Source organism: Rhyacophila brunnea, unplaced genomic scaffold (assembly GCF_057557595.1).
Source record: "Rhyacophila brunnea isolate RB1 unplaced genomic scaffold, BYU_Rbru_1.0 scaffold_13, whole genome shotgun sequence".
Classification (NCBI taxonomy): domain Eukaryota; kingdom Metazoa; phylum Arthropoda; class Insecta; order Trichoptera; family Rhyacophilidae; genus Rhyacophila; species Rhyacophila brunnea.
This window is the reverse complement of record NW_028232785.1, coordinates 27,575,618-27,590,503: the sequence shown is the minus strand read 5'-3', so window position 1 is coordinate 27,590,503 and position 14,886 is coordinate 27,575,618. Positions and strand designations below refer to the sequence as shown.

The following is a 14,886-nucleotide window of genomic DNA, read 5'->3' as shown; positions in this document are numbered from 1 at the left end:
TGTTACAAAGTTTTAATTTCACAAATAAAAACTACTTACTAATAACGATCTACCTGAGTTTCAATTGAAGATGGAACAGGTGCGTTGGGAGGGGATATTATATAAGTATTAATTTTATGTTGTACCTACTGTTGTTTATTAGGAAGTGGTTTGGAGACAGAAGTGGATGTGTTAAGTGCTAAATGCTGAGCTGATTCATTTGTTTCATTACCACCGGTATAAATAGTCTAACACATAACTGACATAACGGATGTGGAGTTATAGGCAACCGATCTCGAGTGTGGAAGAATATGTAAAGCGTGTCAAGAATACGTCAATCTAAGCTTGTCCTGCGTTCTGACAACTACTCTTGGTTATTGTACTGACGCATATTCAATATTGGTATATTTGAAGCTTGCAACAAACACCATTGAATATGTATAATGTGTTTCATTTTCGTATGACATTCACAATGTAGGTATAGCATTGCCCACTGAAGAAGAAAGCCGATACATTACACGACTGGTTCTACTTTTCGTCCCTCCCGTTGTCTATAAATGACCTGTCATTGTCTATAGAGTGCTCATACTTACGCGTCTGTCGTGTTCATTTGTTGGAGTATTCTTTCAGATTGTTTTAACGTATCTTGGAGACCTTGGAGTTCATCTGATTTAGTGGTTCTGTGTTATTAATAATTGCAAGTGACGATCAAAGTAAGCTTTGACACAGTGAATGGTTTGATTTGGATAGATGAGTTAAATGATAAATAATACACTAGCATTAATACACTTTCTACAAATATAATGCATAGATCAATGCTACATTGGAAATCGATATTATCACCGGTTTTTGTGTGAAGGACTAGTCTGACTTTGACAGCTGATGAATAAGTCGAGACAAGTCAGACAGTCGTGTAATGTAACAGTTTTCTTCTTCAGTGGGCAATGGCCGGTGTGCATTATTTTATGGTTTGTGAGGGAAACATGTTGCGAATAGTCATATGAGAATATCTAAATAAAACACGACTTTCACTGTGACGTCTCATTTTAAGGTTTAAATATGCTTGATACGCAAGATTTTCATTGAACATCATATGATTTTTCATCAGAATGTGTCATTTTATGTGTTTTGAGATGGTCAATTTGCAAGAATCTTTTGAAACACACACCGCATTGGTGTGGTTTTTCACCAGTATGTGTCAGTTTATGTCTCTTCAGACCACCCATTTGCTTGAATTGTACAAAACACACATCGCATTGGTGTGGCTTTTCACCAGTATGTGTCAATTTATGTATTTTGAGATTACCAATTTGCAGAAAATCTTTAAAACAAATATCGCATTGATTTGGTTTTATACCAGTATGTATCATTTGATGTATTTTGAGATTACTCTTTTTCAGGAACTTTTTATAACAAACATCGCATTCGTATGTTTTTTCACCAGTATGTGTCTTTTTATGTGATTTGAGATTACCAAGTTCCCGAAAATTTTTAAAACACACATCGCATTGGTGTGGCTTTTCACCTGTATGGATCAATTTATGTTTATTGAGATCACCACTTTGCATAAATGATTTTAAACACACATCGCAGTGATGTGGTTTTTCACCTGTATGTCTCATCTTATGTACTTTTAGATGACTAATGCTTCGGAATTTTTCAAAACACACATCGCATTGATGTGATTTTTCGCGCTTTTGTACCTTACTGGTACCACTCTTTGAATTTTTTAATGACCTTACATTGCGTTTATATAGCCTTTTAGCAGTATGCGTCTTGTTTGACTTAGGATGCCGAGATTTCATGCACGAAATGTGGTGACTTTTTAGATGCTTTAAAGATTCGAATATTCCACAACAATCATTGCAAATAAAGTTACGTGGAAAGTATTTAACTCTATTCAACTTAATTCGTACCACCTTTGGCAAGTTAAATATCTGAACCTCCTGTTTGACATTATGTTCATCCATAGTTATATCTGAATGCTGAATCATCATATTTTTGTTTTTATTGTTTTCTTGTGGTGTTCTGTTGTTGGCCAGGCTATTGTCACCTGTATATTTTCTCACGATGTCCAGTGGTTTATGTGTCAAACATTGCTGGGTAGAAATCTACAAAAAGAATAGGGTTGGTATATTTAATGAATATGTATCTAAGAGCGTACTTCAGTGAAACGGCAAATAATTTTCAACAGTATGTTGCGACGAAATTTGGCACTCGTCGCCAATCAGAGACCGATAGTCGAAGTGTGCGCACGTCGATTTGTTTTGTCATGGCGACGGATGAATATATTCTTAAATCGTGTAAAGATTATTAAAAAGCTTTTCGTATGTACTTGAAAAAGAAAACATGTCAATGCATGGACGCATGATGAATTTTTATGACAAATTATATTTCGTTCGGCACGCGTCATTTGCACAATCCACGCATCGCCTAACCACGATCTTTTTAGACCATGGCACAATTGAAGTAAGCCTTAAATAAATTAAATATGATTATATTCCCAAATGTTACAGAGATAATATTGACAGTTAATATAGCGATATTGGTAGCCATCATCACAATCATATAAATATTTTCCACACAACTTCGAAATGTTGATAAAATATTGCTACATTTTAAAGATTGTTGTGATATTTTATGCTTTGAATGCTATTTTTGTATGCCTTTTGTGAATATTTAAATAGTTACAGCTACTTTTAATTAATGAGCCATAAACTGCAGAATACACGTAATAAGAATTTAATACTTAATCTTTATAAAGAATATTAAAAAAATATGTAATCTATAAAAAAATGGATCAGTGCTTTTGGCCGCCTGAACATTGTCTTCAAAAATGACCTCCCTCTGTGCCTAAAGCTAAAAGTGTTGAACCAGTGTGTGTATCCCGTAATTACATATGTGTGTGAAACATGGCCTCTAAGTAAACGAGAGATCTTTAGAGATCATCCTATCATCATAGATCATCATATCATCCTTTCATGACTAAAATATATAAGAAATGTGTTGTATAGTTAGGTAATAATAAAATATATACCACTTAATCTAATTTAAATGCCGTATCTGCGTCAAAATACACCTGACAACTTCCAAAGCTCGCGACTGACTGGCAAAAATGTTTGGATAAATTTAAAAATAGGTAAATATATGTTCCTACCTACCTATAATTCGAAAATATGCACATGTCATTGCTGGTCTTCAAGGACGTGACCTCCAAAGAAAACGGAAATAAACTAGACATCGCAAACCCGACAAAAAATAAAGTTCTGTTAACCTTAAAGTGTTAATTAACAGGTAGGTACATTTTGTTACCAACCAGTGAGCTGATTTTTTTAATGGAAAGATATTTCCGTTATTACTAATTTTAGGTACCTAGCTAATTATATGTAGGTATAACAAATGATTCTCCTCGATTTACCGCCCTTCGAGTAACTGCCGCCCCCAAGCGACGCTCAATCTGCCTACCCTCACGGGACGTCACTGAATTCTATAAAATGACAACATCGCGTCTCGCTTACCTACTCTTAAAGAATGAGATTGGCGAGGCAGTCAGCACTTTTACGTATTAGGTAACAGTTATTATTGCTATAGTTTAAAATACACACTATTGCTGCAAGTAAATCTATGCACGTGTACAGGCGCTATTACTTTACGATACGTTAAAATATCCATTAAAATTATCCGGCTGACAAATAGCTTGAGTGTTTATGTTAGAAGTTGGTGATATGTAGCGTGTTATCTAGATTCTAGAAAAAACCCCAAAATAACCTAACACGTGTCAGAAAATGGATAGGTACGCTAGATTAGTAGGTAATGAACAAATAATATCAATTAGTATCAGAATATTCATTTCAAATAACCCTTTCTTCTGCTTCTTTTGATCATATGCGATCCTAATAGGATTATAACATGGGTCTTTACAGAGTGGAGGTTATAACAGATTTTTGTATTTACGAGAAATTGATGTTGCCACTAGTTCAACATATCAGGTCCATACTCTAATTTGAACCTGGGACCCACGACATTATAAGCCGACGCCTAAACGGCTCGGCCATCGTGGCATCAAATTATTTACCACCTGTAAACATTTCAATTCGCAGATTGTGTGTTGTGTTGTACGTAACAGGTAGATACATCAAGACAAATATAATATAATGTCATTAGACAATTAAAGCTACCCATTGCTGACTCAAGTAGAAAGCCGATACATTCACAACGACTGGTCCTACTTTTTCCACTCCGTTGTTGTCTATGTAGGTATGAACTGTCATTGCTTGTTATTCTTCTATAGAGTGCTCATACTGACGCGTATGTCGTGTTCACACAGGGAAAGGTTTGGTTTGAATATATAAGTTACATGATAAATAATACACTAGTATTAACACACCTTCTACAAATGTAATCCATAGATCAATGCTACATATCTTTTGGAAATCGATATTACCACCGGTTTGTGTATGAAGACTAGTCTGACTTTGACAGCTGATGAATAACAGAAATGTATATTATTTAAAAATAACACTGATACTTAATAATATAATTGATTTGAGATTTTTTTATAATTCAATTTGAAACGAGAAAGGGCGAATCAATAATAATAAGTCAAGCAATCTGGGATCTGATTTTAATAGCTGAACAGTGGACCACTCATTGCTTGTGCAAAAAGTTATGCTCAGGCTTTATTAATCTAAAGATGGCGCTGACCTACCTGATTGACTGGCCTGTAATCTGAATGCGAACTTCCAGGTTGAGGCTCCTCATCATAGATTGGGTGTATTGTATCTTCAATGAACTCATGCTTGACATCAACTGGCTGAAAGTCAGTCTCAGATGTTGTATCCGTGAGTCTAGACGTAGGGTACTAAAAGACAGAATATAATATGGTAACATTTAAATTGTACGTAAAACATTTTCCCGTGGCACAGTTCGCCGTGAGCTTTTATCTCTGATTTTGGCAAAATTCAAGATTGAAACCTAACCTAGGTAACCGAACATAACTTAACCTCACCTAACCTAACAAATAATGCAATAATCCAGTATATAGGTACCTACACTATTTTCAAAATTAAATTTTTCGTCAGCTGAATTCAGAACTATTCCTCATATTTGAAATATTTTGCAGAAGAGTTTTTTTTAAATAGCCTACTTCAGTTATTTATTATCTATATAGACAAATGTATGCACCATTTTTTTCATCAATAATCCTACTAAAATATGATGCATATATTTATCCATTAAAATAATAAATAACTTCAGTAATTAAATTGTTTCAAAGAACTCTCTCACCAAAAAAATCATATGTAAGTTAGAATAGTTCTGAATTTGATCTCAATATTATACGACCTAAAGAAGTTGGATGGTCTTTAATATACGACCATGTATTTCTAATACACCATTTTACGGTGAAGTGTGATACGGCGAACTGCATACGTACAAATTTCCGGACAAGAGAAAACACACAAACAACGATAATTATTAGTACCTATGTTAACTTCAACAACAGTCATACACTGGTACCCAAGGGGCACCCTAAGACCCGCTGGATAGACGAACTCAAAGTATGGTAGACGGACGTGGGAGTAGTACTGGGGACCAACAATAATGGAGGCATTCGTCCAGCAATGAAGCGGGCTGTTGATGATTGTGGTGATATGACACTAGTTTTTTGTCAAATAAATTCTTTCATTCGTCATTTAAAATCAATACAGTTATTGTTTTAAAAATAACTAACCTCAATTTGCGTCACACAGTCATCGTCGTCTACACATTCCTGTTTAATGTAGATGTCGACATTCGTATTGTTTGGACACAATATGGGTACATCAAACCATTGCTGTCTCTCTGCGTCAGTTTTGCCTTCGTCAGGCTCACGTTTTACCTCCATTCTGCGTATCTATTTTGTAAAAGATGAACTTCAATTCTTTTCTGTCGATAATAATTGCAATGACATTCCTGTCACTGACGTATTTTTATAGTAAATTATATCTGTACCATAGATAAAGGAAATTTCCAATCAGTGTTGCTAACTTCCAATGACAAAAATATTTCATTTAGAGGAATGAAAATAAGCTATGTGGCAGATAAAAACCCTAGATATTCTTATAAAATATAATAATGACTAGAAACTACTAGGTACATTATATGGAAGCAAAATGAAATTTTGTAAATAATAAATAGGTATGTACGTAGGTAAGTCATACAATTATTATACACAAATGGCTAGGTACAAAATTTGGTGTTAACTTTAAAAAAAATATCGTACATTTAAATACTTACCGATATTAATTTACAATACAACAGGCCAACTTGATTTTCAACCAATCAGTGTAATATCTCGCGTTTTTTGTTTTTTTTTTTTAATTTTAAGTTGTTTCCAGTGTCGAAAAACTTTAGATATAACGCCAATCGCCATAATATGTATATTTTGCAAGCTATATTATGTTTATTAAAAAAACTTTAGATCTGCCAAAAAACGCTAATTTGGAAACGTCATTTTCGGAATACGGAATACGGAATACGGAATATCATTATCTGTATTCTGGCAACACTTAATATATATGTAATATAAAACCGAACAGAAAGTCGCCTCTACATTGTATAAGTAGTTACCATTTAAATACATAAACATGGAAGTCAAACAAGAATATTTTGACGAAGACCAGTCTGATATTGAAGTGAAATTTGATGTAACAGCTAGCCATCAAAACAGCCCTGACACGCGCACTAATATAAAGCAGGAGAACACCGACGATTCTAGTTACTATTTGAAGGTTAGTTTTCATAAAATAATTTTCATTGTAATATATAATACTTCACTTACTATATTCTTCACATACTATATACGAACGTAAACAATAACAAACTTCATTTCAAAACCTTTCATTAGATATATACAATTCGGTTTTCTTTGGACACGACCTGTTAACTACAAAATGTAGTATTTACAAGAGAGCTATTATTAAGCTTTGAATTGTCCACATATTATATCTCTGTTCATTTTTTTGTCTAACATTGAGAAAACATTTTTAAATAAATAACTTTACTGAAGAATAAAATAAAATTAATTAGATTGTCAATTATTCCACTAATTAGGAAAATGGTGTCGCTTATCAGTGATCAAACTATGATACCTAATAGCGCATGTACACGTACGTGGATTTACTGTCGGCAACAGTGCTTATTTTTAAATATCGTGACAATAACTGTTTGACTGTATCTCCAATTTCATTCTTCGAGAGTAAGCGAGACGCGATGTTGTTATTTTAAGCTACTTTTTTTGACAGGACGTATTGAAAATCGGTTAACCTCAAAATGAGTACCATTTCGTTTTTTCGTTCGTTCGCCATTATCGTTCTTTCGCAATCGCAACTTTTTATATACTTACAACGTTTTTAAATTTTCTGTTGAATCATATAAACTTGACTTGACTAGCTTAAACGATCAAAAAAATTTGTACTTGATAGAAATACTGAATAATGAAATGTCATTTCATATTGATTTCCATAGTAACGCACGTATATATTATTTATTAATTTAGTTGCTAGGACCCCCTAGCAACCAATAATGGTATCAAAATAACTTTTCATACAAAATAGAATTAACTAAAAATGAATTCAATTCTACTTAAATATGGCTAAAAGTATTTAAAAAATGCATTGGCATCGTGTTCTGATAAATTCTAAAAGTTTCAAATGTCTAGCTAGTTGGGAAGTTGGTTAAAAATCTATTGCAAGATTTGTACCGGACAAACAACCACCGGACAAATAAGAATACGACCTAAGAAAAACGTTGTAAAATACACGAGCGAAGAAATAATTGATTTGTTCGGTACCTATGTGACTACATAAAAGTGGTTATTATGTTTCTTGCAGTACCCTGCAGCGGGTCTCTCTGATATCAAGCCTGAGACGGGTTTCCAGCTGGTTGATGTTAAATGCGAGTTTGTTGACACAATAAACTCATTCCATGATGACGAACCTCCAGCTGGATGTTCGCATTCAGATTACAGACCAGTACAGCAGGTAATTGTACATGTGGCACTATATTCCGTTGGCTACGTCTATCATCATAGGTTTGTGACCATTTTGTTTTAGCTACATCTACTTGGTCCTCACCTGTCGTATCGGCTATCCACGCTTCGTACAACCATTTCACTTATTTATCTGAGTGTGAGTAGGTGCATTGACCTACCTACAGTATTTGAGGGTGATATCTGTCATTGATGATGACCAATCGAACAATTTAGTCCGTATGTTGTTTACAAAGCCAATAACGCTTGTGCGTAGACATGCGTCGTTCTTGAACGAACGTATCTTTTAAAACTAATCTATAACCAGCGAACAAATCGGTCCCGTGTCACCTGGCGCTTATGTCGTTCGAGGCGAACGAGATTCGCGAGAGTGCACGCGCAGTATAGGAAGAAACGTGGGTGCGAAGGATACGCTGCCCGGCGAACTGAATTTGTCGTTCGCGGCGAACGAGATACGCGAGAGTGCGCGCGCATTATAGGAAGAAACGTGGGTGCGAAGGATTCGCTGCCCGGCAAACTGAATTTGTCGTTCGCGGCGAACGAGATACGCGAGAGTGCGCGCGGAGTATAGGAAGAAACGTGGGTGGGAAGGACACGCTGCCCGGTGAACTGAATATGTCGTTCGAGGCGAACGAGATTCGCGAGAGTGCGCGCGCAGTATAGGAAGAAACGTGGGTGGGAAGGACACGCTGCCAGGCTAGTACTATATATTTTGTTACGGCAACAAAATACACAATTGACCTAATCTGTCCGAACAAATCGCTATCCGTAATTGACCTATTCGGTCGGAGTCCTTATTAAGTGACTCATTTCCCATATATACTTGTGCGATCAATATTCTCTGTAGCAGAATAATAGGCCATCCATGGACTCGTATGCGGCTTAGAACCGTGTGCTATACTACGCTTATCTCTTCTGTTCATGGAAATATATTTTCACAAAGTATATTATAAGCATCTGATCATATCCGTTTATACTATACACTTACACTTACAAATGTAGTGAAAATATAATATTTTGATAACAAACATCATAAGTTTGGTATGGCACACGGATCTAAACCGCATACGGTTTCAGTCCATGGATGGCCTCTAAGTGTCGCTTCTGTAAAGCCCTAATTAGAACAGTAGACTCAACGATTGTCGTCAGCAATCGTCAACTTAAATAGTAGGTAAGCACATGGAACGATACATGTAAGTTGTCCGTATGCAGTTCATCGTGGGACACTTATTCGGGCGCCGCAGTGCGTGAAACATGAGTTCGTATAACATTTTATCAAATAACGAGTTCTGCGTTGAACATTTCACCGCGGAATACATTTGTACGTATCTTACAAAATGCGGCGATAGTTTGCAAATAGTACTGTTCCAATTAGATTAACCCTAACCTAACCTAACTTAACCTAGTAAAGACATCTCATAAAATTCGCCACACGTTGTAGCATACGTACAAATATACTCCACGTTGAAATGTTCAACGAAGAACTCATCATTTGATTAAATGTTACACGAACTCATGTTTTACGTACTGCGGCGCACGAATAAGTGTCCTGCGGTGAACTGTTTACGTACAAATTTCCGGATACGTCAGCTAGGTAGGTATCAACTCAATCGTGATGGCGATAGATTTGATTGGTTCATAATATACGTTCGATTGCAAGTCTGAAGAATTATAAATAAAGCAACAAATGAAATTTAGGCAAGTACTTAACGGGTTACTAGGGAATTATTTTTGTTTTGTATTATTATTGTCTGTTAAAATACCTAATGAATAATGTTAAGGTTAAAATAGACTATATGACGATCGGGCACATATATGCTAAGAGCGTTTTAGTGTCTATGATCAAATCTATGCCATTCCGACATATTATACATACATATTGTATGACAGCTATGACATCGTATTTACACTCTGTGACACCCTATGACACAGGACGCTAACATAAGAAACGGGTTTTTCGACATATATATGACCGATCGTCATAGAGTGTATTTGAAGCATTAGGCAGGCTTCATTATGTCAACGTCAAACTTATGTCAAACGTAATACAGGAGACGCTTGCGCTGGCCACTAACGGAAACTCAAGATTAATTAATTAAGGCTATAATTCAGTTGAGGCATGGTCTAAAAAAATCGTGGCTAGGCGATGCGCGGATTGTGAAAATGACGCGTGCCGTACGAAATATAATTTGTCATAAAAATTCTACGTGCGTCCATTTAATGTTATGTTTGTTGTTATACTTATTACTAATAATAATAGTATATTCATTGACATGTTTTCTTTTTCAAGTACTTATGAAAAGTTTTGTATTCATCTTTACACGATTTAAGAATATATTCATCCGACGCCATGACAAAACAAATCGACGTGTGCACACTTCTACTATCGGCACCGTCTGGCGACCAGTGGCGCACCCAGGGGTGATTATCAGAATGATTTTAAACATTGAAATTGAAAGCCAATTAACTATGCCTACCTTGGGCTTAGACAAATAAAAACACGGCAAAAAATGATTTTAATTTCTAACATCAAAATTTAAAAACACTAATGTCGGGTTTTTTAGAAACCCAATCCTTAATGGAACTGTGAAAATAATCTCGGTGTCCACCCGAATTGCGGAGTGGTGTAGGTCATGGCTGGGGAGGGCTGACGGGGCTCTAGCCCGGGGACCCAGCTAGTCGTGTTTACCAGATAAGTGAGATCAACACACATCATAAATTAGCTTTAATAGTAAAAAAAAGTCGCCTGCGACGCTATTATACTTAATGGCCATGAACATTTTAGATTATATAATTGTGCAATATATTTTCTGATTATTATGTGTCGATACTTGACAGCTCCATTATTAAAGTAGATGTATTAAAAATCGCCAATAATTCACTGTATAAGTACTTACCGCCGTGTATTGTGAAAATATGTAAAAATAATTGTATAAAGAAGAAAAAGAGCCTATGGGACTAATTTACCACATCGCGAGCCTAATACTACAAGGTTCTAAGTGTTCGTCCTTGAGAAAATAAACCCAACAATAGAGTACTATTCTTAGCTGCCTCATTGTTACTTTTGTTTCGCCAAGGACAAACACTTAGAACCTTGTAGTTCTCCACTCACGACATAGTGGAGGTTTGTATTAACAGATTCTGTTTTTACGAGAAATGGATGTTAGCCACTTGCCCAACCGATTAGGCCTTATTATTATTAGATAGATTACTTTGACTCAAACTCAAATTGATAAACAATATGTGTATTTGTCAGACCCAGGATTCGAATCTGGGACCCACGACATTATAAGCCGAATAGTAGGTTTATATCCTGCAATGTTGTCATTGTAAATCTCAGAGATGTACTGAGCTACAATTGTCAAGACAACGGCTTTCATCATTTTCAATTTACCAATGGCATCTGTATTGTATTTTTATAATACCCACTCAGCGCTCGAAAAAGAAAAGATTACGAATCGGAGCTCACGACAATTTTCAGAAGATATTTACATAGGTATCAGATTTTGTGTATTTTATAAAAAATAACTGTTATATTTTTGTCATATAGCCTATCTAGCTCAGACGTTCAAAATATTTTTTTCCACGAGACGGAGCGATAATATTATGGATTTTACGAACTAGAACGGTGTTCCGGTGCACTCTGATCCATTTCGAGTCCTTTACCGACTAAAAACTATAGCAACTAATATATTTTTGTAGAATTCTGCTGAGCGATCGTTCCCAGGGAGCTTCAATAACTGTGAGAGTCTACTGCCCCCCATACATTTAAACACAATTATTAAAGAAGATGATCCCGACAATTTTGAATGTGTTTCTAAAGAAGTCCACAATAGGATAATACAGCATCCCGAGATTATTTTTGATGAAAAAAGTCACAATATTTCAAGCACCGTAACTAAAAAAATTAAAACCCATGAAGAAAATAATACCAGTGAAATCAAAATCCGTAAAAATAAACAAAAAGGTGATAAACCATATCATTGCAGTATTTGCCCTTTTAAATGCTCGCTGGTTAGTCATCTTAAAAGACATAATAAGACACATACTGGCGAAAAAGCATTTAAATGCAACATATGCTCGAAACGATTCTCGGAGCACGGTAGTCTAAAAAGACATAATTTAATACACACAGGTGAAAAACCATTCCAGTGTAATGTGTGCTCGTTTAAATGCTCCTTAGGCAGTAGTCTAAAAACGCATAAAATGACACATTCTGGGGAAAAATCGTTTCAGTGTGATATATGCTCATATAAGTGCTCGCAAGCCGGTCATCTGAAAATACATAAAATGAGACATAACGGTGAAAAGCCATATGAATGCGATGTGTGTTTATTTAAGTTCTCGTCATCCAGTCATCTAAAAACGCATAAACTGACACATACTGGCGAAAAACCTTATCAATGCAAAGTATGCTTGAAAAAATTCGCGGTGCGCAGTGGTCTCAAAAGGCATAAACTAACACATACTGGGGAAAAACCATATAAATGCGATGTGTGCTCAAAATGTTTTTCGGATCACAGTACTCTAACAAGGCACAAACTGACACATAGTGGTGAAAAACCTTTCCATTGCGATGTTTGCTCTTTCAAATGCATACGGATTGGTCAACTTAGAGTACATACTATGACACATACAAGTGAAAACCCGGATTAGTACGGTATTTGTCAACTTAAATAATCGTTATTCATGGATATCAAATTAGTCATACATATGAATCACCATATAAATGCAGTGGTTGCTCATATATTATAATGTTATCAACAATCATTTTAAATCAAATAAAAATTGACAACACAAACACGCCCACTAAACCAAACCGCCTCGCACTACACTCGGTCTTAATCGAGCGTATCACGAGGCACTACGTTTGATGTGAACGAACCAGGAGCAGTCACCCGAGACGGCGCTACGCTCTCAAGTGACCTTTTGACTGAGTTTACTCTAATGCAAAGTGCCGGGGAGAGAAAAAGCACAAGGAATTTAACAAAAAAGAAAGGAATTTAATAAATATAACAACAAACGATGCTACCCTTATGGACAGCAAAATTATGTGAGAAGATCTTAACTTCCCCAGTAAGACGGCGTATTTTTTTAAATGCAAGATTAGTTGTATGCTTTGTGGTGACCAGGTTGGACGGCCCAATAAATCCTACAGCTGGTTGGATCAACTCGAGTAACTCTTCCCTCTCGGAGCACATTCTCGGACAATCCCAGAGGATGTGAAATCTGAAAAATTGACATTACAAAACTCACCATAACTTTTCTCATTAACATTCTTGCCTATGGGCACCGCCATCTTTATAGTAATGAAGCCTGAACATAACTTTTTTGCACAAGAAACGAGTGGTCCACTGCCAAACTATTAGTTGATAACGTACTTGCAAGCAGAGTTTGGTATTCTATAATGACTGCAGAGTATAAATAAGTTATTAGTTATTGTCGTTTAGAATCGACTGTTACAAACGACCTAGTGTATTTTAATATTATTATACACAGATGAAGTTTACTTACTTTGATCGTCACTTCGAATTATTAATAACACGTACCACGGCTAAATCAAAATAACTCCAAGGTCTCCAAGATACGTTAAAATAATTTGAAAGAAATCTGAAACTGAGAATACTCCGACAAGTGAACACGACAGACGCGTCAGTATGAGCACTCTATAGACAATGACAGGTCATCCATAGACAACGGGAGGGGCGAAAAGTAGGACCAGTCGTGTAATGTATCGGCTTCCTTCTTCAGTGGGCAATGCTATGGGCCATATAATCAAAATACAAGAAGCGATCGCCAAGACTGCTCTGGAGGTTTTTTTGAATTTCCAGTAAATCACGAAAAACTGTTTCGTGCATTTACGGTGATGTTGATGTTAGTGGTAGTGATGTCTGTATAGCGATTTAAACGTATGCTAAAAATCATGGTTTGAATCGTGTCGTCTGATTATTCGGCTGTATAGAGCGGATTAGGAACAGTAACCTGTTGTTTATAATATAGCAGATTTGGTGACTCAGTCAATATTAATTTTGTCACTTGTGATTAGAGTGACTGGCACACATATTTGGATAAATTTTAAATTAGGTATACACGTGTCATTGGTGTTCACCAAGAACGTGACGTCCAAAGATAATGGAAGTAAACTAGACATCGCGAACCCGGCAAAAAATCCTGCTAAAACTTTAATAGTAGGTACCTAATTAATACACTTTGTTTCCAACCAGTGAGGTGAATTTTTTAATTGAAAGATATTTACGTTATTACCAAGTTTATATAGCTATTTCTATATATACCTAGTGATTCTCCTCGATTTGCCGCTCTTTGGGTTACTGTCGCCCCCAAGCGACGCTCAATCTGCCCACCCCCACGGAACGTCACTGAGCGAGCCACATTGCGGTAATGCAATATTATTGTCTCGACTGTCTAAGTGAAATTCTCGCACGTGACTTGTTATAATACTAGTAATTCTCATTCGTTGGTTATAATATTATTGTATAATGTTTCTCTTTACTTCTAAGATGTTTTTTTTTTGCTATTATTAATATTAAATGAGTCGTTTAAGGAAGGTGTCTATTTAATGCTACGTGTATCTTTTGTAATGAATTAATTATTGACGTGGAATTTATAACTATGTAGATAATAAAATAATCGTTCTCTTGTTAGATATTTCTTTATTTGATTCTTTCATCTATGCAGTTCCTAATTTGTTTTCTTTCTATCATCCTATCACACAATCAGTAAGCACGAGAATTCCATATTGAAAGTGTGAAAAAAAATGTTAACTGCCAATATATGAAGCGCCTAATTTCAAATCCCCCTAAAACGGTTTTTGAAAAATTTTGAGTTACATAATCATCACCTGCTGGATGAAGACCTCT

General features: G+C 35.7%; 2 protein-coding genes across 2 annotated transcripts; one reads left to right on the top strand and one right to left on the bottom strand.

Annotated features, from left to right (window-relative positions):
- Positions 1–922: 922 nt before the first annotated feature.
- On the bottom strand, positions 923–5,930 carry LOC147077132 (uncharacterized). The gene is made up of 3 exons (XM_085941444.1): positions 5,711–5,930; positions 4,688–4,840; positions 923–2,090 (listed from the first exon to the last, which is right to left on the bottom strand). The coding sequence occupies exons 1-3, from the start codon at positions 5,861–5,863 to the stop codon at positions 1,059–1,061; spliced, it is 1,338 nt and encodes a 445-aa protein (XP_085797570.1). The 5' UTR covers positions 5,864–5,930; the 3' UTR covers positions 923–1,058.
- Positions 5,931–6,534: 604 nt separating this feature from the next.
- LOC147077131 (uncharacterized) lies at positions 6,535–14,560 on the top strand. Its single transcript, XM_085941443.1, has 3 exons — positions 6,535–6,749; positions 7,851–8,000; positions 11,711–14,560. The coding sequence occupies exons 1-3, from the start codon at positions 6,606–6,608 to the stop codon at positions 12,662–12,664; spliced, it is 1,248 nt and encodes a 415-aa protein (XP_085797569.1). The 5' UTR covers positions 6,535–6,605; the 3' UTR covers positions 12,665–14,560.
- The last annotated feature ends 326 nt before the right edge of the window (positions 14,561–14,886 follow it).

What these genes read in the sequence shown, in the direction of transcription:
- LOC147077131 (XM_085941443.1), top strand. Translation starts at nt 6,606, where the DNA reads ATGGAAGTCAAACAAGAATATTTTGACGAAGACCAGTCTGATATTGAA. An exon ending in ATTCTAGTTACTATTTGAAG is followed by an intron (nt 6,750 to 7,850) that starts GTTAGTTTTCAT and finishes TGTTTCTTGCAG; the next exon opens with TACCCTGCAGCGGGTCTCTC. An exon ending in ATTACAGACCAGTACAGCAG is followed by an intron (nt 8,001 to 11,710) that starts GTAATTGTACAT and finishes ATATTTTTGTAG; the next exon opens with AATTCTGCTGAGCGATCGTT.
- LOC147077132 (XM_085941444.1), bottom strand. Translation starts at nt 5,863, where the DNA reads ATGGAGGTAAAACGTGAGCCTGACGAAGGCAAAACTGACGCAGAGAGA. An exon ending in ACTGTGTGACGCAAATTGAG is followed by an intron (nt 4,841 to 5,710) that starts GTTAGTTATTTT and finishes TCTGTCTTTTAG; the next exon opens with TACCCTACGTCTAGACTCAC. An exon ending in ATTACAGGCCAGTCAATCAG is followed by an intron (nt 2,091 to 4,687) that starts GTAGGTCAGCGC and finishes TTCTTTTTGTAG; the next exon opens with ATTTCTACCCAGCAATGTTT.